The sequence below is a fragment of the Bidens hawaiensis genome, unplaced genomic scaffold (assembly GCF_021521415.1).
Source record: "Bidens hawaiensis isolate Kalapana, Puna unplaced genomic scaffold, B.hawaiensis_p1.1 tig00033892_1, whole genome shotgun sequence".
Taxonomy (NCBI): Eukaryota; Viridiplantae; Streptophyta; class Magnoliopsida; order Asterales; family Asteraceae; genus Bidens; species Bidens hawaiensis.
Window position 1 is genome coordinate 138,824 of NW_027495846.1, and position 24,840 is coordinate 163,663.

Here is a 24,840-nt window from a genome sequence, read left to right on the forward strand (position 1 = left end):
AACTTTTCAAATATATAGAAAAATCACTGCATTTTCTCTCTCATCCACTTACAACATCTTAAACCACCCTTATATTATAAAAACCCCACTCACTAAATTTGATGAATGGATTATGAATAATAGTTATTACCAATAAATCTACCAATATAATAAAATAATAACACTTTGGGCATGTGTCATCCATATAAACCCATTGGACACATGCCAACCATAAAAGTCAGTTGGCTTATGTGTCGTGCATTGAGAAGACCCACACGTGTAATCCATATAAACTCATTGGACACGTGTGGGTCACATCTATCATTTACGAAGCTTGCTTTGAAAGTTTATGTCATAAAGTAGTTGAGTTTGTTTTTCTAGGTTGTTTACTTTATTGACTAAGATTCAAATTTTAAAAACCTAAATCCTCCGCCCTTTTAAACAAATAACAATCGGTCTACTTCATCATCATCATCATCATCATCTCTCTCTCTCTCTCTCTCTCTCTCTACTTCATCATACTATAAAGAAAGATAACAAAGTCAAAAGGATTCTAATGTGGTCGGTAAAGGTGTGAACTGGTTTGAGATTGTGAAAAGTGTTAGCCCAATTAATGTAATAGATGTGTTTGGCAAAAGTTGGGCTTTTCAATACTCTCAACTAACGTTTGGCATGAAGCGGATGTCTGTAATCTATATTTGATTGTTTGTTTTTGCCAATGTATGTTAAACATAATTGATGTTGTTAAGTTCTATTTTTATGTACCCAGTTTCATGTATAACACCGGTTTATAACCGATCTTCTTAAAATGGTGACATGTATTTAAGTAGTTATCACTTAAGTGGTTAGATTTTTCATCATGTCATTTACGTTTAGATAAGTTCTATATATTTTTTAAATCATAATAAAATATCATGGTATGTAATTGAATGCTCCTCGAATTAGATCTTGAATGATCAGTGTTTAAAGGTATATAAAATTTGTATATCATGTAATTGTAAATGAAAATTTTGTTAAATATAATTTGTTTATATTTTGTTAAAATTATTCTAAATTTCAAAATAATTGGTACCAGCCCTGTTAGACTATGTGTAGTGGAGTGACTACAAAATAGAGCGTTTTGCGTCATGTTGGCGCCCAGTCAACAAATGATAGGTTTTTGTTTTAAATTTGTAATGATATTGTAGCCAATATATACATACCACACATAAAGAATTATAATAATAATAATAAAACACAAATGAAAAGAATTCATCCCCCACACATACACACATTTCGCTCCTTTGTTGTATGAAGACGGTGTGCCAAAGATTTATCGCCCTAAAATGAACATTTTATCGTCTCATTATGGAGAGGCTTATAACTTAGTAGATAATAATAAATGTGTGAAAACAGTAACATCCAGAAAGCATTGGTACGAATATTCATATCCATTTCCATATCCATATCCATATTCATATTCTCCACCCCACTCCAAAATTATTATTATTATTATTATTGTTATTATTATTATTATTCAGTCTTCTTCTTGGTTCCCCAAATTAGGTTAAAACTCTTATCGCCATGGGAGCCAACAGCAACCACAACCAAGACGGATCCGATGAGCAACAACGCCGATCCGAGATCTACACCTACGAAGCCCCATGGCACATCTACGCCATGAACTGGAGCGTCCGCCGTGACAAAAAGTACCGTCTCGCCATCGCCAGCCTCCTGGAGCAGTACCCTAACCGCGTCGAAATCGTCCAGCTCGACGACTCCAACGGCGAGATTAGATCCGACCCGACCCTCTCGTTCGAACACCCGTACCCGCCCACCAAGGTCATATTCATCCCTGACAAGGAGTGCCAGAAGCCTGACCTTCTTGCCACCTCTAGCGATTTCCTACGCATCTGGCGGATATCGGATGATGATGAGACCGGTGATGAGGAGAGTGTGAGTGTGAGTGTTGTTCCCAATGGGAGTTCGGGTTCTCGGAAGGTGGAGATGAAGAGCTTGTTGAATAATAATCGGAATAGTGAGTTTTGTGGCCCGGTTACTTCGTTTGATTGGAACGAGGCCGAGCCGAAGCGGATTGGGATGTCGAGCATTGACACGACGTGCACGATTTGGGATATTGAACGGGAGACGGTGGATACGCAGTTGATTGCGCACGATAAGGAGGTTTATGATATCGCGTGGGGCGGTGTTGGTGTGTTTGCGTCGGTGTCGGCTGATGGGTCGGTGCGGGTGTTTGATTTGCGGGATAAGGAGCATTCGACGATTATTTATGAGAGCTCGGAGCCTGACACGCCGCTCGTGAGGCTTGGGTGGAATAAGCAGGATCCGAGGTATATGGCGACGATTATTATGGACAGTGCGAAGGTGGTTGTTTTGGATATTCGTTTCCCGACGCTTCCGGTTGTGGAACTGCAAAGGCACCAGGCGAGTGTGAATGCGATTGCTTGGGCTCCACATAGTTCGTGTCATATCTGTACTGCTGGTGATGACTCACAGGCGCTTATTTGGGATCTGTCTTCTATGGGGCAGCCGGTTGAGGGTGGATTGGATCCGATTTTGGCGTACACTGCTGGTGCTGAAATTGAGCAGCTGCAGTGGTCGTCTTCGCAGCCCGATTGGGTTGCTATTGCTTTTGCATCTAAGCTTCAGATTCTGAGGGTATGATTTTGTTATCGGTTTGGTATGTGTTGTTTGGTTGCAGTTGTTTTAGACTGACTTTTGTAGTCTATATAGCTTTACTGACTACTGAAATTTGCAGCATTTACTTGTTAAGTTGTTGACATGAATGATATCTATTCACCAAATTAAATGTTTTTGGTTTTAGTTCTGTGCATTATATATTGTGGCTAGAATATTTGATGGGAATTTACACATGGATGTACATAATTTGCTGTCTGAAAGTTGATACTAATAGTTATTGGGAAACAATGTATACAACAAATAAACAGAAATGGGAAATTGATTCTATTGCAAATTAAGAAAAAAGATAACAAAATAGAAAATAATGTGAATCCATTGATGATAGTCTTTTTCCTTAGAACAACCAGTGCTTCTTCCTGGGCTTATGCTGCACCATAGCTTCTGCAAAATGCACAAATATGATTTAGTTAGGCGGTTACGACACTCTAATTGTAAGATTCTTCTTCCTTAATCATAAATCAAAGGAGGCCCACCTCGAATCTCATAGAGCGAGTTGTAGTGCACTTCAGACCAAAAACTTAGCCACAGTTCTGTATATTAAAATGGGAAAACATGAGAATTGTGGTTTTGCTGGACTTATATGGTGAATATATGTATCCGGTAAGAATAAGGTAGTTAGTTATACCTCGTTGAGGTGCCTGGTGTTGTGGAGTAATTTCTATAAAACAGGTATCCCGAAATGAAGTTAAAAGGCATATCTTTGCAGCAAACTGTAAATTCAAATACAGTAAATATAAATAATTTGAATCAATGAACACTTATTTGAACCAATGAAAACTTGAAAGTTTACCATAACTAATACTTATTCAACAAAAACATAAACACAGACTAGTTAGGAGATTTGAGATTGCTTATTCAGACAGCTAAGGTACCATGCTTATTTTATGATGAAAATGGAGGTTTGAGATTGCTTGTTTGAAACTACTTATTCACCTATTTATTTTATTATTAACATTATTATTATTTTTGGAAAAAGTAAGTTTTGAATAAATATCTGCAAACTAACTTTTAAGTAAATAAGTAGTTTTAACAGGGATCTTAAAAAACCCCTAACTAGGAGGTTTGTCTTAACACTACGCGAAGCAGTAAACATTCTTTTAATTTGGCTAACGTTAACAGAAGAGGAAAACAAACCCTATCAGCAGCCGCTTGCAAAGTAACATGATCTCCCCATTCACCTGTTCTGTAAATACCAGTATTCAGTAGCTAAGAAAACACAGTATTCATATATATAACAAAAATAAAATAAATTAAAACAATGATACTGCATGCAGTCAAGAGATTAATTTTGTTTGCAGTAAAATGGCATTGCATGCACTTCAATATATTTTTCTTTAACAGACGAGTCACGACCTACTTGGATATTTTTTTGTAATACTTCTTATACTTCATTGGAACATAGCCTTCGTATAGAGAACGAGACTCCTTCAGCTGCAAAATGAAAATATAAGCATTAGCATACATTATAAAGCATATGACTTGGCTTCTCAGACATTTATAAATGTACAAAAAGATAATATGACAAACCTGCTTCACAACCTCCTTTCGGACATGCTTGTGGTACTCGGGTGACCTGTATAGCTGGTCAGAAATTGCACGGAACTGAAAAACATGAAAAAAAAAACAATTTAATTAATAATGGAAATTTAATTACAATATGATACTAAAAAAGTAGCCATTTTTCTAAGTATGTCATAAGCAGCCTTTCTATCTATCCTCTTGGTAGAGATATGGTTTACCTACATACTATCAACCCTCCCCATAACCTACCAATAGCTTTGTTATGGATGGGATTTTACTTGACAGGGTTGTTTACACAAATAATAATACATACGCGAATCTATACACAAATAATAACACATACGCGTATCTATACAGGATATGATGTCGTGTATCACATTAGTTTCAGCCAACATTATTGTTAGGAAATTGTATGATGCACGAGTAAAAGTATATGACTAAACAAGTGATTTATAAATGACACGACTATTTCGTTATAACGGACCCAAGTAATGCAAGAAAGCAACGATTATCATGGTTTTCTCATGCAATATACTGTAACAAGAAAGAAACTAAACACACCTGACAATTTCCATCACCAGAAACCTTCACTTCACATAAACCATAAACATGTAACCTGAAGACGGATAATCAATCTTCAAATCTTGTTGTTTATATATTGTATATATGATAATACACATTGATGGTTAGTCCGTTAGTCTACGAATATCAATCAAATTAAGCGCACATACCTCTCGCTCAATCGTTGATGATCCATACTGGCATCACTAATATTAGGAATAAAAGAATTAATCCGCGGAACATGCTGAAAATTTCAACCATCAACCACAAAAATCAGATCAAACTCAACAACATTAACAATTCCTCGGTCAATCAAACTTAATAAACCATCATTTACCCGAACAGGTTCGAGATTGGTGAGCCGTCTACCGACCGAACCGTCTAACTTAGCATACTCTTCCGACAATACAGCAGCAATCATCCCATCATCTTCAACATCTTGTTGACTACTCAATGAAGTTGAGCTAGAACATTCACCCACACTCGGAGGATGATCCGATGAACGCGCTTCGAATCGAGTGATTTCGTTGTTTCTCATCATTCACAATGATCAGATCAATCAAATTGTTTATAACAACTGCAACCGCTAGTAATGAATTAAACAAGACGGAATAGAAATCCAGATCCAAGATAAGAAACGTATATTATATTATTATTAAAAAGAATAAGAATAATAATAATCGTATTGCGTAATATACAATCAATAAAGATGTGGAAAATTAGGTTATTGAACAATTCTTCAAACAGAAGTCAAATTCAATTGCAAGTGGATTACAAGAAGCAAATTTCATTGCGTCTTAACGATTGATTAATTGAAGTAAATTAGGCGTAATTGATTAAAAAAGATGAAAATTAGTTGGAGATTAGCGCGTTTACCTGGCGGTGAATAATCTGTAGGGAAAAAATTAGCGTTTATTGACTTTGAGGATTTGTAGGTGGGATTGAAAAAGACACAAGAACAGATGAATAATTATGAATTATGAGTTAATATTGGATATGGCTGCCTGCCAAACTCACCTGACCTGACCACACCGAATCTCATAACAATATCTCCAAAAGGACCAAAACTATTTGTTTGTTGTGATAATAACTAGATATTTAGTTATTATATTATTTAATTTATTTATTAATTTGGAAATGTTAAAAATTAAAACAAAGTTAAAGAAAAAATAAAAACTATTTTTTTTAGACAGAATTACAAATTTTGTTCTTTAAACAAAACCAATTTACGGTTCGTGTCCTTTATTTAATTTCTTTGCAGGCGGTGTCCTTTAAACATTTTTTTTCTACACGGTATGTCATTTACGCTAACTGAGTTAGAAAAGTTCAGTTAAATATCGTCACTTGAGTCGCATATATTATAGAAGGAAGATGGGGTGAGTGATCTGATAGTGGAGATTGGTTTGACTTTATGAGATTTATTATAGAAGGAAGACATAATTCTGTCTTAGATATATATTAAATATATTTGAACCATTTCGTTGAAAAGACCAAAATACCTTCACATGCGACTCACGTGACGATATTTAACTGAACTGTTCTAACTCAGTTAACGTAAAGGACATAACGTGTAGGAAAAAAATGTTTAAAGGACACCGCCTGCAAAAAAACTAAATAAAGGACACGAACCGTAAATTGGCTTTGTTTAAAGGACATCGCCTGCAAAGAAACTAAATAAAGGACATGAACCGTAAATTGGCTTTGTTTAAAGGACAAAATTTGTAATACTGTCATTTTTTTATGGATTTTCTTTTTCTAATATGATGCTAAACTAAAATTGTATTTCACTTTATTAGATGGAGAGATTGGTTAGAAACTTAGAATTATTATTAGTTTGTCTTTTATCAGAATTGAGCAAGGAATAATTATATTCAATATAACAGTTATTATTTGTAACAATCACAGTTACATTCTTTCTTTTTCATGGAACATTTATATTCTTATGTAGCCTATTTATAATGTTATGAGAATTTCATTATTTCAGGTTTTTATAGGAATAATGTTTCTCTATTATTTATTCTATGAAGATTTTACTTTTTATTTTCTCATATGTTAGACTTTTAGGTTTTTATAACTGATCATGACTTGGGGCATCCTTGGATCCCTTAAGACCGACTATTCTTTTCGCTTATGATCATGGATCACTAGTTTCATCATGGCTTGAGCTCATAGGGGTGGCCAAACTCCTGACCAGTGGGGTACGAGAAGTGCAAACGATGTGGGCACGTGTCTTTAACTAATCATACAAGCACTCTTATGGATATGCGTGAATGACTAGGAACCCACATGTTTTAGAACATTTTCCATTAGATACGATCTTCATGAATTTGGCATTCACATTCTCCACCAAAACATGTAGGCCATAAGGCCCTCGGGCATTATTGCTCATTCATGGCAGCACCTTGTAAAATTGACTTTGCTTTGGCTCAAGCCACACTCAACAAACACTTGAACTCGACATGAGACGACAATTTTCCATTAGTTCCGTCGACAGTCAAACTCCGTCACATCTGAACACTTTCCTTGGGGTGGTCCATACCATTTATGATGATTCAAGCCCTTCTGGAATTCAAGCAGGGCATGCGACCCCCAACAACTTGATATCACTCCGTGTGACACTCCCGTGAATAAAGATCTACGCCTACAAGCTTCACTCATGGGCCCTTTGCCCTTAGGTTAATCCTCTCTCATCACCATTGCTTAACCAATTTTTAAGAAGTCTCTAAATATTAACAATAAAGTGGCAGACAAACAGACAACAAGTTATCGACATCCTTTGGCCATACTTTATAATTCATTGATGATAGATTACGAATGATACTATTGAGGGCAAACTTATAGGATGCAAAGTGCCATCTTAAATGTCATTAACCTTGTAAACAATTACAATCAACAGAAAAGAATATCAAGAATCAAAGAAATATATAATCCAAATCCAATCCAATCCAATCCAATCAAACAACTATACAAATGATTTCCATGTACTAATAATCAATCTTCTTCACTTGAATTAGTATCCAACATATTTACACTTTCTGTCACCAATCCCGATGGGCTTCTAGCCAAAATCGACTCCACTGGATCCATGCATTTTGTATGAAACCATTGGCATTACAAGAACTGATGATGATGCATGCATTGTATCATCTCGCATACCCACCAGGCCACCAACAGTGTACAAGTACTCTATACCCCAAATTTTTTTTAAAAGATTTAACAAATTATACTTCGATTCCATTTCGGTGTGGAATTAGAATTTGCGCCACCTCAGCTCTAACCACAGCTAAGGCTTTTGTTGCCATTGCTCTTGCAAACGACTTCATATTCGTGATCGGTGAGTCTTCAGTCAACCTTTAAAACAACACCCGTACGCATGTATAAACACGTATTCGTTGAAATGAAAAACTACATGTATGGGAAATGAACTAGTACTAGATAGTAGATACTTGATGAGTAAATTGTCTTCTTTTTGAGTCAACACTATAGGACTTAATAATTTGACTTTCTTTCTTGATAGTCAAACTAACCTTTCTAAATCAGTGTTGACTTTTGATGAGGTTATAGATGTTAACTGACTATCCATGACTTCTCCCCTGGGAATGAAAAGAAACAAATTAGACAAGTTCCAAAGAAAATAAATAAAATTATTGATGCAAAAATTATCATTTTCAGTAATATAAAAAAATTCGGTACTTGCATTTAATTTGTAGGTTAAGGTTACTATGATTCAAATGAAAATTAAAAAAAAAAAAAAAAGTAGGTCCACCAGACCAGGACCATTTTTAAGAATGGCCCGTTATGACCGGAGCACATTTTGATTTGTCACCTCAAGATGAAGTTGTAATAACGGAGCACATATATACCTTTTGACTCATCGGGTGCCAGCAAGGAAATTCCTATGAATACTGAAATCATTCCAAGAATAAACATCACAGTCCTCAAGGCATTTAGTACCTGATAAAAAAAAAGTAATGCCATACAACAATATCTACAGAAATATTATCACCCACACATCGAATGTTCATTTCAGAACTGATGATATGTTGAGAACTATGAGAACCGTATTAAATCTTGTACTATTCATTATATAAATTCACCAAAATGCATGTAGATTCCAATACTTTCAAGATTTTTTTAATTCAAAATTGATAATGCATATATATGCAGATACGCTATATTCAGATTTATATATCAGGAGTGTAAAGAAGATGGTTGTAGTGAAAGTAATGTTTGTTACTTGAAGGTATGAGAAATACATAAACAACTACATCTATTTATACACAAATAAACCCTAGCTATCAACCCATAAAAGGCCCATGGGCTTTAGCCAACTATATGGGCTAAAACCCTAATTATAACTAAATACAACTAACACTCCTCCTCAAGTTGGAGCATAGATGTTAATCATGCCCAACTTTTTACAAATAAAATCTATTTGAGCTTTCCGGAGCGGTTTAGTTAGAATGTCTGCTAGCTGAAAATTTGTCTTCACATGAACTGGTTGAATGGAAGGAGGATCAGTTTGTGTGCCTACTACTCGATCTCTGATAAGGTGGCAGTCGACCTCAATATGTTTTGTCCTCTCATGAAATACTTGATTCTTGGCTATGTGAATGGCTGACTGACTATCACAGTATAACCTCATCAAGTCATTAGAAACAACCCCGAGCTCTCTGAGAAGACGACGAACCCATGTCATCTCTGATGTTACATCTGCCATGGCTCTATACTCCGATTCGGCACTCGACCGGGAAACCGTGTGTTGCTTCTTACTCTTCCATGATACAAGATTTCCTCCAACAAACACACAATATCCGGTGGTAGATCGTCGAGAAATCGGACAACCTGCCCAATATGCATCTGAGAACCCTGATATCCGACCATCTCCTTCTTCCGTGAAGGCACCTACACGACAATGACCCTGATCGGAGTATAATATACCCAAGCCAGGTGAGGTCTTAAGATATCTTAAGACACGAATGGCAGCATCCCAGTGACCGGTGTATGGTGTAGCCATAAATTGGCTCAGAACACTGACAGTAAAGGAGATATCCGGTCGTGTGACGGTTAAATAATTAAGTTTACCAACCAACCGTCTGTATCGCTCAGAATCTTTCATTGGATCTCCTTCCTTTGGGAGGAGTTTCTTTGTAGGAAGCATTGGGGTATCAACAGGTTTACAACCCAGTAAGCCACATTCAGTTAACATATCAAGAACATACTTTCGTTGGGAGAGAAGTATTCCTTGTGGAGAGCGGGATACTTCTATGCCAAGGAAATACCTCAATCGACCTAAGTCGCTGACCTGAAACTGAGACTGAAGAAACTGCTTGAGTTCGATAATCCCGACCTCGTCATCACCTGTGATTATAATGTCATCCACATAAACAACTACGATAATCATCTTTCCTTTCTGGTGTCTAAAGAAGACAGAGTGATCGTAGGCACTCCGAGTCATCCCAAACTGTCCCATAACACTAGAGAATCGACCAAACCATGCCCTGGGAGACTGTTTAAGACCATATAGAGAACGACGTAGTCTACAAACTTTCGAGGCCTCCTCCTCAACAACGAACCCTGGGAGCTGCTCCATATATACCTCCTCCTCAAGAACACCATTAAGAAAGGCGTTCTTGACATCAAGCTGATGGAGCGGCCAATGATTAATGGCAGCAAGAGCGATACAAATACGGACATATGACATTTTAGCAACCGGAGAGAAGGTTTCATCGTAATCAATGCCATATGCCTGAGAATACCCTTTTGCAACCAACCGAGCCTTTAAGCGGTGTAAGGAGCCATCCGGGTGTAGTTTAACCGTAAACACCCAACGACAACCAACAATACGCTTCCCTTTAGGAAGTGTTTCAAGATCCCATGTATGATTGGACTTTAGAGCCCCAATTTCATCTTCCATAGCCTGTCTCCATCCTGGGTGAGCGAGAGCGCTCGTCACATTCTTGGGAATCGGGTAGGAATCAAGGGTAGTGGTGTACGCATGAGATTCAGGAGATAGGTGGGTGTAGGCAACATAGTCCTGAATTGGGTAACGAGTACATTTCCGGGGTTCCTTGCGAAAGGAAATAGGTATATCGGGAAGTGGGGCACCAGGAGGATCATAAACGGGTGTATCAGAGGTTGTTGGATCGGGTAAGGATGTATTAGTGAGAGGTGTGGATTGCTCAGATGTAGACGGAGTATCGGAGGGTATTTCGGGGTCGTGGCCAGGGTGTGAATCAAGAGTCGCTGATGTTTGACCCCTACCCCGCCTAGCATATGTGAAAAGCAGTGGCGGAGATTCTGTCGGTGGGTCAGAATCAGTAGAGATTGGATCGGTAGAAGGAATTGACACAGGAATGGTGGGGATGAAGGGAGATGTGGGTATATCGAGGTCGGGAAACGGGTCAGAAACAGGAGTGGAACACTCGAGAAAGTAAGGAGACTCGTGAAAAGTGACATCGGCACTGGTAAAGTATCGGTGAAGTGATGGGCTAGAGCATCGATACCCTTTTTGAACCCGTGAGTAACCAAGAAAGACGCAACGAATGGCTCGGGGATCAAGTTTGATGGTTTTTGGACTATGGTCATGAACATAGGCGACGCAACCAAATACTTTAGGTGCGAGAGGAAATGGATCATCGTTGGGAAATAGTACAGAAAACGGTGTTTTACCATGAAGAACGGTTGAGGGCATGCGGTTAATCAGATATGTGGCAGTGAGAACGGCATCTCCCCAAAAACGATGAGGAACACGTGATTGGATCATGATTGTGCGAGCAACATCCAATATGTGACGATTTTTGCGTTCGGACACACCATTTTGTTGAGATGTATAAGCACACGATGATTCACGAATAATGCCGTTGGTTTTTAAGTATGAAGAAAAGTCGGTGGAAAAATATTCTTTAGCATTATCAGATCGAAAAGTTTTAATGGTGGTGTTAAATTGGTTTTGAACATAAGCATTAAATTCTCGAAATATGGAAAATACCTCACTACGAGATTTCAACAAATAAACCCAAGTAGTGCGAGAATAGTCATCAATAAAGGTAATAAAATATTCAAAACCCAACGTAAATTTGATAGGGCAAGGACCCCATACATCAGAATGCAACAGTTCAAAACAAGAACTGACTCGATTGGGCACCCTAGGGGGATAGGGACGCCTGGTATGTTTACCAAGTTGACACGACTCACAATGAAAATTAAAAGACGAAAGTGGTAAATCTGGTCGCATTTGCCTCAGAACCGCTGTAGAGGGATGACCTAACCGACAGTGAGCCTCCCTGACAGCGGAATCACATAAGTTTGCTACAGGATGCGAAAACGGGGATATACGATAGAGACCTCCTGATTCAAAACCAGTACCAATTACCCGGTTTGTTCCTAGTTCATGAAAAACGCAGTGAGTTGGGTAAAAGGTCACAGAACAGTTGTTTTGTTTGGTAATCTGACTCACTGAACAAAGACTGGTAGGAAATTTAGGAACAAATAGGATAGAAGACAGTTTTAGGTTTTCCGAGTTACTGATGGATCCTATGCCGAGAACGGGACATTAAGATCCATCGGCAAGACGTACCGGTGCATGGGAAACATTTTGAAGACTAGAAAAAATACCCCGATTCCCAGTCATGTGATGTGTGGCTCCAGAATCAATCACCCATGATAAGTCAAGGCTAGAAGGTTTACCTGAATGTGCCGAGCTGGTTTGAGGATGAGGCAACTGGGAGGTAAGAAACCGTTGAATAAGATCATGCTCCTCTTTAGTAAATGTATACATGTATGTATTTTCGCCCATAGTGATACACGAAACTGAAAATTGACTGTGAACAGTAACAAGTGCGGGTGGAGGGCGGGAACAGATTCCGGCGTAAACAGTTAATCGTCGTGAACAGTTAATCCCGGCAGCGAACAGTAATTCCGGCAGCGAACAGTAACTTCCGTGAACAGTTCGATGAACAGTGATTCCAACGTGAACAGGCTCGTCGGTGAACAGTACTTTCACGGTCGAAAAAAAAAAGATTTCATGACAGGACAGAACAACAAGGCAGGGGCTTGTTTCAGATCTGAAGGCTGCTGGTGACGGCTGGTCAGACTCGGGTTCGGGTCAGATCGCGGCTAGGGTTTGGATCGAGAGCCGTAGCTCTGATACCATGTAAAGAAGATGGTTGTAGTGAAAGTAATGTTTATTACTTGAAGGTATGAGAAATATATAAACAACTACATCTATTTATACACAAATAAACCCTAGCTATCAACCCATAAATATGGGCTAAAACCCTAATTATAACTAAATACAACTAACAAGGAAATAGGAGATAATATGGAGGAAAGATAAATAAAGATTTTATTTCCAATTTTACATTTTTCATTGACGTTAAATGCACGCATTTTATAAGTTTTTCACGGTTCTCAACATACTATTGGTTCTGAAAAAGAAAGGCCCCTCTGTGTGTGTGTGTGTAGAGAGAGAGAGAGAGAGAGAGAACCTGATATTCCTGAAAATACACAAAGCCAGTACAAATTGAGAAAAAGGTCCAAGCTATTTGAAACATTGGGACTATAAGTATGGCATCAAACTGTGCTAATCCTTCATTCAACCTTGTCATCTGAAAAACAAACCAACATTATCCAAATTTAGTTTTTCTTTGCATATTTTTACCATAAAAACAACGAGTATGCTATTAATTATTACCCAAAATGCAGCAGTGCATAGGAACATTAAAAGAATTGAATACGTGAACCAGCTGTCCAGGTGATATGAGCTTGTCATGGACAATCTTAAAAGATTTGAACTGAAGAAAAAGGAAAAAGATCATTAATCCCAAAAGTGCTAAATTAGAATCTTCTAGAAGACCATATCATTAATCAATCAATCACTCACAGAGACTTCGCAAAAAGAACTGAGCATGATCCTATGGCTCCTGAAACTACTGCAAACGAAAAGGGAAGCAATAATTTCCAGTAGCGCATAACTTCTTTCCCGGAAATAGCAAGCAGCAATTCTCCTCTCCTGATTATCATGATTTATATAAGTAATCATATTAAAGTAGAATTATTATAATTAATAATCAAATCTTTAATATAATCGTACAATTCTAACCTGTATACATAGTGATGCATGGCAACCACCGCCATCAATAGTAGACAGTAAAAAAGGAAGGTAATGTTAATGTACTTCTCTGCCAACTGGTCTTGTGTGTAAACTGTAAAATTTCCAAATATTTAAAATTAATTAAAAAAAGAACATAATTTAAAAAGGAAAAAGAACAAATGTGATATACCAGGTGATTGGTGATTGCCAAATGCAACAAGGGAGGTGTTTCCAAGGACGATGAAAGCTGTGGCAACTAATACTCTGCATAATAAAACGTACAACTGTTAATTTAAGTTACTTTTATATTACTAATGAAGTAATGAGAAGTACATGCTGCAGATTCTATAAACGTACTTAACAGTCACTGTTTTGTTCAAGACAAAGTGGGCAAATACTATGTTTGACACGAATTGGACAGATCCCAATGCGGAAAGAAGCGACTGCTCAAACAGAAACAATAAAAAATAATAAGAAAAACAAATATAAATAGAAAATAGAGAACTCAAATAACGCCTTCTAAGTTCTAACCGACCTGAGCAGCATATCCGAATGAGATAAAGTTAAGAGCATTTCCAAAAGCAAAAAATAGAATACCTATGAACACATCAAAATCAAATCAATATGAAGTGTAATTAAGCTAAAAAAGAATAGTAAAAAAAAGCCACATGAATTTTTCTTTTTACCGATTCTCCAGGACTGGAAGCTTATAATAGGCCTTAATATTGTCTTTTTGTTTATTCCTTCACCTAGTATCGAATGCCTTTCTCTCTACAATGTTTTAATTACAATTCAGGTTAACTTATTTACAAATTACTGCAAATTAGAACATAATATCAGATACATATTAAACAAATTGTTGCAAAGAGTAACTACCTCATCATGGCCCAATTTAAGAAGATTAGTTCCAAAGTTAATTGCAATGCTGCCGAAAAGATTGATGAAAGCTCCAATCACCCAGTCACCCATAGATTAAAAGTCTACGCGTGACAATGGTGTTTTTGGTATATGTAATCAAGATGGTACTTGAACTTTAAACCACTTTGTTTCAACCGAGTGGATAATGAATTGCCTGCAAGATTATGTTTCACATAGGACATATTAGTTAAGTGCTAATCAAGACACATACATTATAAAATAATTATACATGAGCACAAGTAAATGCAGAATCTAAACCACTAATGATCATATGGTTAATAGTTTAATATAATAATAACAGATAATAACAGAATCAAATGCACTTTCCATATTTAATAATAACAAGTTCCAGGCTACATGATTGAAACTAACAACATTAATGAACAGCAAGGCTTTAGCTGTCATACTAGTATTATTGATGAACCCACAAAAAAGATGAAAAATGGAAGAAAAAAAAAAAAGAAGAAGAAATAAAACAAATCTCATGTTTAAAAACATTGTAATTAAACAACTGGTAAGTAACTCCTTAAACATAACTACCAATTAGGTGTAAGCAATAACCGAAAACCAACAAAACCGAACCGAAATTAACCAAAAACCGACAAAACCAAACCGAATTAACTGTAACCAAACCATTCATATTTTCGTAATTTTCTAGCTTTTATATCTACATTTCACGTTTTATAATTTATTTCCAAGCAAATAATAAATTTAGCACAAGTTCGGTTTTGGTTATTAACTGAAAGGAACCGAAAACCGACAAACTAACCAAATAAACCGAACCGGTTAACCAAAAACCGATTGGTTAATAAAATAGATTAATGGATGACTTCACTTTCGGTTTGAGGTTAATAACCGAAGCGAACCGTGCACACCACTAACTAACAGTTTATAAAATGAAAAGAGCAGGTAGTAACCGTAATAATCAGATCGGCGTAACTACAGATCTTAGATTATATAATAATAATAATAATAATAATAATAATAATAATCCGGAGATATCGTACCTCAGTTGTGAGAGAAGACGAATAAAGTTTCAGTAACCGACGAGAACGTGAATCGAATCCGGTAATTTGATATGATCAGTTACTGATTGAGAGTTTTGGCGAATCAAACAAGAAATTGAAATTGAAATTTGAAATGAGAGAGGTGTTGAGTTGAATTTGGTCTTTGTTGGTTGGTTGGTTGGTTGGTTGTACAGGTGTAAACGAGTCGCATTGGGTGGCTTTCGCCAGACGCATATCAGGTTTTCTTTTGATTTTCCAACGCATTCAGCCGTCGAAGACTTATTCATTAAATTACCCCTTTGACCACTCTTCCTAATGTGTTAGTTGACTTTTTGTGGCAAAAACGTAATTTGCAATTTCAACTTTGTTGGAATATATTTATTCCATTGAAATTTGATAGACAGGTGGAATATTACCTAATGGATTTGATAAATTATTGCACGTTAGATCTTCTAGATGTATACAATATGGACTCATTTGGAACCTTCATTTAGACCTTTTTTTGGAACTACCTAATTTAAACCTTTTATTGGTTAAGTATTGCTAACACACAAGCTAATTATTCATTGTTTGTGTTCAAAATTGACATGGTTAACTTATTTAATTAAACAGGTTGATCTGGTAGTATTATTTAAATGTGTCAAACGATTTGGCAGGGTGGTAATGAGGTTAGTAAGTAGTATTAGACAGGTTAAACGTTCCGTAAATGGATGAACGATATGAAATATGTAAAAATCCCCTTAGATATATAGGTTAAAATGTCATGTAAGAATGACATTTTTTTATAAGATTCTTGCTCAGACTTTTTAGTCGTTTGTCGGTGTGAGGACCAGCTATGACAAGTAACCGCAAGAGTGGACATTTAATTATATACGTGTTTTCAATACAAACACATGCTATGCTCTATTGTGTCTTTATGTAACCTAAACTAACCCACAACACATGATAAGATCAGTTAAAACCTATGTATGTAATATAGAATATAAATCATAAACTAACCACTTGCACGTGACATGTCCCATTAAGACCCGGGAGTTTATAGTTACTCACAAATCTTTGTATGTTAGTTTGTGAAATTGTGTTTATTTTAAATAAAATTAGCTGCATTTATACTTTCTCTACATATACCATTAATTCTTGTTTAGTTTTAATAATACTCAATGTTTTCAATAATAAACTTGTTAGCTATATTTATCTAACACAAGTAATAAATCATTACTTTTGAACAAAGACACGCCTTTGATTTGGAGTCATTTGCGGATAACTTCTCTTTATGTTATTAGCTACAGAATTAAGTTTGAAGTTATCTAAAAGCATGTGATTGTTACTGGTTAAATATCCACCTAGCTAAGCTTGCATGCACTTTTGACCATTTCAACAATAGTCAAAAACATTATATGAGAATACAAATAAACACATTTTGCATATTATCTACCAATAATATAAAAAGAGATTGAAAAATTCCATAATAAATAAATATAAATCAAATCTATGATTAATAATTACAATAACCCAGTAGTTGAGCTAATCACTATATATACATTCATGTATACTAATTCACCATCAACATGAACTATACGTGTGTCGTCTGCACTCTGCACTCATCCCAGTTGGTTCGTTGAACTGATTGATGATTTACAGAAAGGGCACAGGCCAACTCCAAAAACGTGCATGCACCCTACCAGGATATGCAGCATCAGTGCATTGTTTGGGTTCAGGTTTAAACAATTAAACCGCATGACTAAACGGCTAGGTTTGGTTTGGTTCTGGTAGATTCGATTAGGTTAGGTTTCATACCGAGCTGCTTGCTTTATGCATCACATATAATAAATTTTGATTGCTTCTGGTGAGCATATGGTTAGAGGGGTGCTATAATAATTAGTATCTAATAAGGGCGGGTAGTGCAGAGTGAAGTTCAGCTAACAACTGGAATATCCAAGTAAGAAGCTGATCTTTTGGTAAATCTATCAGTAATTCCGCCTGCAACACATCCATTTAATCAGATTTGGAATGCAAACAAGTATAGGTGGAACAACGGGCGGACAGGGGTTAGGGAACAGATCAAAAGTCAAAACGGGTAAATCTTATACCAATTTAAAAGGCCCAGGTCGGGTCATGTTTGCCCGAAACTGTTTTGTCTTAAGTTCTGTTAAAATTTCTATAAACAATTAGAGTCAAAAAGATATTACTTTTCAGAAATAATTTAGATTTTTGAACAAAAATGGGTTGGGGAGATTACTTTTGACCTGTTTCCATTTAAAGGTAAGTTTTTTGTTGTGCAAACGGCAAGAAAAGCAATGTGTTGTTAATGTTTTAACAATATATGTTACATGCGTTCTAAATCGTGTTTGGGCAAATCGCTTACCTTTTTTTCCCAAGGTATCAAGTATGCAATTTGTTGCATTAAATGGTAAAAGAATGTGAAGTATCTTGCATTAAATGTTACAAGCTGCATATTCTGGTAAAATTTTGTAACCATACTGCTTTAAATTATTAAAAAATACATTCCACATTCAGGTAAAAAGTGAAGAGTACACTTCATTTTCTTGAAAACTTAGCCCGTTTTTATTTTACCAGTCTGACGGTATTAGACAAAGCAAAACCTGAATCCACACATTCTTATTAAACAGGTCGAATTTTTTTCTAATTTCTAAACTAGTTTGAGGGGTAATGCCAGAAAATAGCAACATACTTTCAGTCTTGTGTTGTTTTAGTCATTGTATTGTATGTCTCGTCCTTTTAGTCACTGAAGTTATGAAAAGAAAAGTGTTCCATTTTAATCATCTTCATTAAAATTATATTCACCAAAGTACCCGTAAAGTTATAAATACTTATGGCAACATAAGGGCAACATTTCAAGGGTATTATGGTCATAATATTATTTTTTCAAAATGGCCAATATGGAACATTTTCTAAGACTTCAATGACTAAAATCAACCAAATCAAAGTAGACCAACTAAAATGGAACATAAGTGAAAAGGCATTGCTACCTTTTGACAGTATCCCCTACTAGATTAACTAGAAAAGATAAGTTTTTTTCTTGTACCTTAATCTCGTCTCCTTCAAACACAAGCATATTCCGGTGAACATCTGACAGCATGGCGTCTCTTATCATCTTGAAAACTTGCTCACTCATGTTTGTCATCATTACTACTGTTTTCCCCGAAATATAGATTCTGGTAATCCCAATATCTGCTGCCATTCTTTTCACATAAAGTTTTTTCAATAAAACTTCCATGGCATAGGGCTCTTTCCCATACTGTCTCCTTAAATCCACTGTAAATTGTACCAAACTACACGTGTCTTTTGCTGCAGCTTTTTCTGCACCTTTAATTATTTCTATGGGATTGTCCAAATTATTTATGTACTCCGATGACAGACGAGGATTCATATCCAACTCAAGCTGTTTGTATAACATTATTGTCTTAAATATGATATTTAAAAAACCATATTACAATCTATTGTAACTCATAAGTATAAGTAACACATACCTTGACAGATTTGTAAGGAACTGGACGTGCTCGATGCACATCAACCTGGTTTATTAAAAGAGCATGATTTTGCAATTAATTTTACTGGAAAAAAGTTAATATTAACCCATAGAACCATTTAAAGAACGGAAAATGATAATAAGAGTACCGTGGATAAACTCTCAAAAAGCATTTCAAAGAATAAATCAATGCCTACATTGCCGATATCCCCTGTTTGTTGCACACCAAAAATATTACCAAAACCTCTTATAGTCATGTCTCTTTCTGCAAGTTGCAAACCTTGACCAAGATCACCACATTCTTCAAGAGCTTCTAGCCTTTTCTGTAGCATTTATTCCAAAACATTTATTACAAGATCACCTTTATAGTCATGCGTTATTTACTTTTGTAGTAAGTAAAAAAAATATCTTTCTCAGATCTATGCAGAAACAAAACCTATTCAAATTTGGGTCTTACAGAGTTCATAAAATGCAGAAAAACCATTGCAAGTAAAAGGAACGTACTTTTAATTGCTTTTTACTTTAGGAAACATACTTTTAATATCAACATAAAAGAACCTATGCTAGAAGTCAGTAATCAAATAAGGTACCCGGTCACCTAATTATATAGCTTTATATACCAATTAGTTATTATAGTTAATACGTAATACGCCAAACTGTATTCGAATTATGTGCTATAAGAGAGTATTATATGTGCAACATTTTTGGACATTTCACTCAACTGTTATATAGACATATGGAGGTTAGTTAATGAATATTGATGTAGAAATAGTTGCACATGAATGTGATATGCTATGTATAGTACAGAATTAGGTAATTAGATGGAAAGAACATCCACCCATCGGGCAATGAAGCTTGAAATGATCAAATGTCAAAAAAATGTTGAATTGGAAAATAATACATAATGTTTTACTTATCATTGTTTTCCTTGTGTTTACCTATTCTTGTGCTATATAGTTTGGACCGTTTGGAAGACTTGCTCATAGATAGCATAATCATACTTTACAAATCCTGAATTAGTTAAACCAGTTTTTAACACAACACAATTCCTTAATTACTCTGATTTTGTAAAACATTAGGCATGGTGTATGTCCCTAACTAATCACACATAGAAACGGGTATAAAGATTCCTAATTTAGTATCATAAATTATTGAATCTTTTTTTTTTAAAGCTGGTTGAAATTTGGGTGTAACATTAGAGTGTAAGACTACATACCTGTGCTGCTGGAGACAGCAACAACTTATTAGGGTAGAATAAATGAGCATGTGCCTCCTTATTCGACCTTCCCACCCTTCCACGTAACTACACCAAACAAGAAAATTATTAGAGAAATATATATTGTGTCGCTAATAATATAATATTTCAAAAAAAGCAACTTAGAAGGTGATATGCATCAAAGAACGCATTGGTCAACGTTTGGTATGGTTTATATTTAGCAAGCAGATGGCAGAAACAAACCTGATACAGCTGCGCAAGCCCAAATAGCTGAAAGTCTTGGATGATGATTGTGTTAGCATTTTGAATGTCGAGCCCGCTCTCTACTATGTTTGTGGAAACTAAAATCTTAATTTCTCCATCTACAAATCTTGCCATGGTTTTCTCTAACCGTTTTGAATATAACTGCACAAAAGATATCATTATGTTAAGCAAAAACAGGTTTTAAAAACTGGGTGCTTATACATAACAGAAAAATATTTACTTGTCCATGAGCAAGGGCAATTTCAAGATCTGGAAAAGTTTTCTCGAGAAATGACATCACCTCTTCAAGACCTATATAAGGTAATACACATTGGGCTTAACTAGATTACCAAGACACCATATATCAATAAATGTGTATATACGTCTATAAGAGTGTACATAAATACAAGTTTCAGAGATGTTACCTTGTATACGTGGCAAAACATAGAAAACCTGACCCCCACGGTCCAGCTCATATTTGATTGCTGCTATAACCTTTTCCTCACTATATTCTGAAAGGTGGGTTTTTATAGGAACTCTTTGAGGAGGCGGTGTTGTGATCAAACTGACAGAATCACAATGAGAAGAAAGGGCTAATTATTCCTCACAGATTTAATGTTTATTTGTTTCACAAGCTAAATTATTTTTTATTTTGAACGACAGATAATTGCCTAGGTACTCCGTACGGGGTGACCCAATGGCAAAAGGTCATCACCAGCTGGCCCAACCCAGGCATACAGAACCCTTAAGCGCCCCCAAGTTATCTCCAGTTCCGTGGAAAACCTACCCGCCCGAAGGCCCACCGGTGGTAAAACCCGGACGCCCCCAGGATCGACCTGGAGATCACAATGATCCCGGTCTTCCTTTATCGAGCATGAACACTTGAAAAGACTTTCAAGTTTATATAAAAATATTCCAACAAATGAGATTGCAATGTTTTTAAACTTAAATATCAACATGTATTATTGTATTACCTGCAATCACGAAATCCAGTTAATGCCAAATAGAGGGTCCTTGGAATAGGTGTTGCAGAAAGAGTAAGAACATCAAGTGAAGTTTTCAATGAAGCAATCATCTCCTTCTGTTTGACACCAAACCTCTATAAAGCAAACACACAAATTATTTACATTTAATTTCATCATCCCAAAATAGCATTCAGAGATTCTTAGTATTAATTATCAAAAGATCAAATGGCAAAGGAAGCAAACCTGTTCTTCATCAACTATTAAAAGACCTAATTTATCGTATGTGACTCGGCTACCAAGAAGAGAATGAGTTCCAATAATAATATCCAGCTCACCATTTTGGATCAAATGGAAATACTCCTCTCTCTCTGACCTGGTCTGCATTATGTATATTGTTAGATACATAGTGATGTGTTATTCTAGTATGGTGACTACATGTGACAATTTTGACCCATTTAAGATTGAATGGGTCGATTTGGGTTGTATCTTAACTCAAAACGGTCAAATATGTTAATTAAAAAAATCTAGCTAAAAAGGTAACAAGTCACATGGGCTGAAGGTTGTTAAAGTCTAGTTTTTTATTCAAAGATTTGGATGGTTACTATAATAATATTATTTATATAATAATAGTTAACACTTTCATTTAATAATTAATAGAGAAGGTTATTTTCACCTGAAATCTGCTCATAAGCCCAACCCTAATGTTAGGGTATTTGGAAAACCTCTCAGAAATAACACTAAAATGCTGTTTAGCTAAAACAATGGTCGGTGCTAACACCATAGCTTGCTTCCCAGACGAAACCACATAAAAAAGAGCTCGTTGAGCAACTTCCGTCTTCCCAAATCCAACATCTCCGCAAATCAACCTATCCATCGGAGTTTCTCTCTCAGTTAAATCCTTTTCAACATCAATAAACGCCTGCAACCATGAGACTGATCAGTAAAGGCTACTACATTCCACATTCTCCAACAACAATAAGATAAAAAAAAACCTGTTTTTGATCAGGAGTGGGCTCATAAGGAAACTGAGAAGCGAATTCAGCCATGGCGGGATTCTTAGGGTATGGAGGCCTTTTTAATCTTAATCTATTTAAATAAACCTCCATCAAATCAACCACCATTCTCTGAATTGCAACCTTCCCTTTAATCTTCCTCTTCTCCCACACACTCGTATCCTTCAATCTCCCCAATCCTCGAGGCGCTCCGCTTTCATTTGGACTGCAAACTCATAACACATGATCAATAAACACTTTATACGCCAACAACTCAAATACTAGTTACAATAATCCCATTACAATTGTAACGAGTTGGCAGGTCCTTCTGCCACTGGCAAATTATGTCTTATCATGTTTAACAAATTGACCACGCCATTAACACAAGTATCAAACAAGAAAACGACTCGTTTGGTGGTTTGAGCATGACAGTTATATGTTTATGTATCAAGAGGAGAAATGATGAACCTCGCCTCCTAATTTTTATTATTTTTAAACAAACATAAAACCGCATAGTGTACTTTTTTTGCTAAACAGGTCTTATTGTGTCTAAACAGGTACCAATTTGCCCGACTTAACACAAACAACTATCAAAACGCGTAACATTAACCTATTCGAATATGAAGAAATGCTAATAATAATAATAACACGCATAATAACGTACAGATTATATCGATAAAGGAACTTGGACGCCTGCTTAACCGGAAGCTTAGCAACTCCATCAGCATACTGAATATAAACATAATCAATCGGCGTAAGAGAGCCTTCAGGAATGCTCGGCCGAATCGACATAAACCGACCTATTCCGACTTTCTTATGCACAACATAATCCCCTTCCTCAAGAGTAAACGGATCCACTTTATAACTAAACGCCACGTCAGCGTTACCGTTACCATTACCACCACCACTAGTATTAGTATTATTACGTAAACGACCTCGTTTCAACTCACGCAGTCCTCTCTGCTGCTGCTGTTTAACAAGCTGTATATACTTATCAACTTCCTCATCCGTTACTGAACCGGAACTGGATTCCGAATCCGGTTCAAGGTCCGGTTTGTAGCGACCGGAATTCCGTTTGGCGAAGTGTTCGGTTAATACTCTGTCGTTGAAGGTGGAAATGAGGTCGGAATCGGAGTCGTGGCTATCGAACCGGGTAATCCGGTCTGGACCGGTGGCGATGGCGCTGAAAGCGGTTATAGATGTGGTTGGATTCCGGTGAATTCGAATTGTACGTAACCGGAATGGGAAAGGATGACGTGGCAGTAGAGAGAAAGGTAGGGGTTTGATGATAAGAGTAGGTGACATGGCCGGAGTAGACCAGTGTGGAAGAAGAAGAAGAAGAAGGTGTTTGTTTTCAGCTTCTTATCATTAATAAATAATAATTATATTTTTGTTACTGGTTTTTTTTAATAAATAAATAAATAATAAATGGATTAATGGAAATCACAAAAATACGAGTCGCAGAAGAAGATATTTTTTTTAGATATAATCTAGAGTATGATATTTTATAAGCCCAGTTTCCATTTGAACTCTACCAAATGTGTATTGTTTATTTTAAGGAAGAAATTATATTTTAATAATTCAAACTATTAATTATTACTCGATTATTCATCCGGTTAAATTTGTAGTAATATTTTTAATATTTTATTTTCGTTGTTAAAAACAATCCTTACATGTAATTTACACACTGGTTTACTAAGATTCTTAAGAGTTATTAAAAGAGGGAGATGGTTAGGTGGAGAAGAGACTTGTGTGGATTCTTGAGGAAAAATATCCATGAATGAGTTTGTGAGGGAGGAAAAAGGAGAGAGATGATATTTTGGTGGAACAAGTGTGTACCCAAAAACATCATATAGGAGCATCTACAACATACTATACGGCCCGAGGTCGATGTGGTAAAAGAATGAACTAGGGGTGAAACTTCTTTCGTTGTGAAGTGAAGCAAGTTTGTGGAAGTGAGATTTGTAAATACAAACTTGCAAAGTGGAGCCGTCCCTTCTCTCTCTCTCATAGTCTCATGCATATATATACAATTATAATATTTTTTTTTAAATAAGATTTATAAAAGTTTATTATAAAAAAAAGGGTTTTTAAGAAAAGTTTGAAAAATGATGCAAAACTTATGTAAAAGTTTATGAAGGTTTGTTGTTGTAA

General features: G+C 36.1%; 4 protein-coding genes across 5 annotated transcripts; 1 reads left to right on the forward strand and 3 right to left on the reverse strand.

Annotated features, from left to right (window-relative positions):
- Window positions 1–1,520: 1,520 nt before the first annotated feature.
- Window positions 1,521–2,700, forward strand: LOC143585566 (WD repeat-containing protein LWD1). The gene has a single exon (XM_077067325.1). The coding sequence runs from the start codon at window positions 1,543–1,545 to the stop codon at window positions 2,641–2,643; it is 1,101 nt and encodes a 366-aa protein (XP_076923440.1). The 5' UTR covers window positions 1,521–1,542; the 3' UTR covers window positions 2,644–2,700.
- A 187-nt stretch (window positions 2,701–2,887) lies between these two features.
- On the reverse strand, window positions 2,888–5,652 carry LOC143585568 (OVARIAN TUMOR DOMAIN-containing deubiquitinating enzyme 12-like). The gene is made up of 10 exons (XM_077067328.1): window positions 5,638–5,652; window positions 5,099–5,338; window positions 4,932–5,005; window positions 4,762–4,816; window positions 4,207–4,281; window positions 4,037–4,110; window positions 3,814–3,862; window positions 3,305–3,389; window positions 3,153–3,209; window positions 2,888–3,060 (listed from the first exon to the last, which is right to left on the reverse strand). The coding sequence occupies exons 2-10, from the start codon at window positions 5,300–5,302 to the stop codon at window positions 3,014–3,016; spliced, it is 720 nt and encodes a 239-aa protein (XP_076923443.1). The 5' UTR covers window positions 5,303–5,338; window positions 5,638–5,652; the 3' UTR covers window positions 2,888–3,013.
- Window positions 5,653–7,811: 2,159 nt separating this feature from the next.
- On the reverse strand, window positions 7,812–15,875 carry LOC143585567 (putative magnesium transporter NIPA8). 2 transcript variants are annotated; one of them, XM_077067327.1, is made up of 12 exons: window positions 14,732–15,191; window positions 14,542–14,626; window positions 14,391–14,452; window positions 14,213–14,298; window positions 14,046–14,119; window positions 13,865–13,967; window positions 13,646–13,774; window positions 13,457–13,556; window positions 13,251–13,370; window positions 8,615–8,715; window positions 8,289–8,354; window positions 7,812–8,112 (listed from the first exon to the last, which is right to left on the reverse strand). In XM_077067327.1, the coding sequence occupies exons 1-12, from the start codon at window positions 14,822–14,824 to the stop codon at window positions 7,983–7,985; spliced, it is 1,149 nt and encodes a 382-aa protein (XP_076923442.1). In that variant the 5' UTR covers window positions 14,825–15,191; the 3' UTR covers window positions 7,812–7,982. The 2 variants fall into 2 exon arrangements, with proteins under 2 accessions (XP_076923442.1, XP_076923441.1); XM_077067326.1 differs by lacking the exons at window positions 7,812–8,112; window positions 8,289–8,354; window positions 8,615–8,715 and adding an exon at window positions 15,781–15,875 and having other exon boundaries at window positions 13,170–13,370; window positions 14,732–14,927.
- Window positions 15,876–17,137: 1,262 nt separating this feature from the next.
- On the reverse strand, window positions 17,138–24,018 carry LOC143585570 (ATP-dependent DNA helicase At3g02060, chloroplastic-like). The gene is made up of 13 exons (XM_077067329.1): window positions 23,351–24,018; window positions 22,687–22,912; window positions 22,368–22,613; window positions 21,938–22,072; window positions 21,704–21,828; window positions 21,155–21,294; window positions 20,971–21,041; window positions 20,730–20,891; window positions 20,487–20,573; window positions 19,420–19,593; window positions 19,272–19,316; window positions 18,827–19,183; window positions 17,138–17,760 (listed from the first exon to the last, which is right to left on the reverse strand). Exons 1-13 carry the CDS (start codon window positions 23,989–23,991, stop codon window positions 17,659–17,661), a joined length of 2,511 nt encoding a protein of 836 aa, XP_076923444.1. The 5' UTR covers window positions 23,992–24,018; the 3' UTR covers window positions 17,138–17,658.
- Between the last annotated feature and the right edge of the window lie 822 nt (window positions 24,019–24,840).

Coding starts and splice junctions, on each gene's coding strand:
- LOC143585566 (XM_077067325.1), top strand. CDS start 1,543: ATGGGAGCCAACAGCAACCACAACCAAGACGGATCCGATGAGCAACAA.
- LOC143585567 (XM_077067327.1), bottom strand. CDS start 14,824: ATGGGTGACTGGGTGATTGGAGCTTTCATCAATCTTTTCGGCAGCATT. Junction 13,775..13,864: donor ATGCATCACTATGTATACAG/GTTAGAATTGTA, acceptor CATGATAATCAG/GAGAGGAGAATTGCTGCTTG. Junction 13,557..13,645: donor GTTCTTTTTGCGAAGTCTCT/GTGAGTGATTGA, acceptor CTTTTTCTTCAG/TTCAAATCTTTTAAGATTGT.
- LOC143585568 (XM_077067328.1), bottom strand. CDS start 5,302: ATGATGAGAAACAACGAAATCACTCGATTCGAAGCGCGTTCATCGGAT. Junction 3,210..3,304: donor ACACCAGGCACCTCAACGAG/GTATAACTAACT, acceptor TTTAATATACAG/AACTGTGGCTAAGTTTTTGG. Junction 3,061..3,152: donor CTCGCTCTATGAGATTCGAG/GTGGGCCTCCTT, acceptor TGCATTTTGCAG/AAGCTATGGTGCAGCATAAG.
- LOC143585570 (XM_077067329.1), bottom strand. CDS start 23,991: ATGTCACCTACTCTTATCATCAAACCCCTACCTTTCTCTCTACTGCCA. Junction 22,073..22,367: donor GGCTTATGAGCAGATTTCAG/GTGAAAATAACC, acceptor TACATAATGCAG/ACCAGGTCAGAGAGAGAGGA. Junction 21,829..21,937: donor TAATAGTTGATGAAGAACAG/GTTTGCTTCCTT, acceptor TTTGCTTTATAG/AGGTTTGGTGTCAAACAGAA.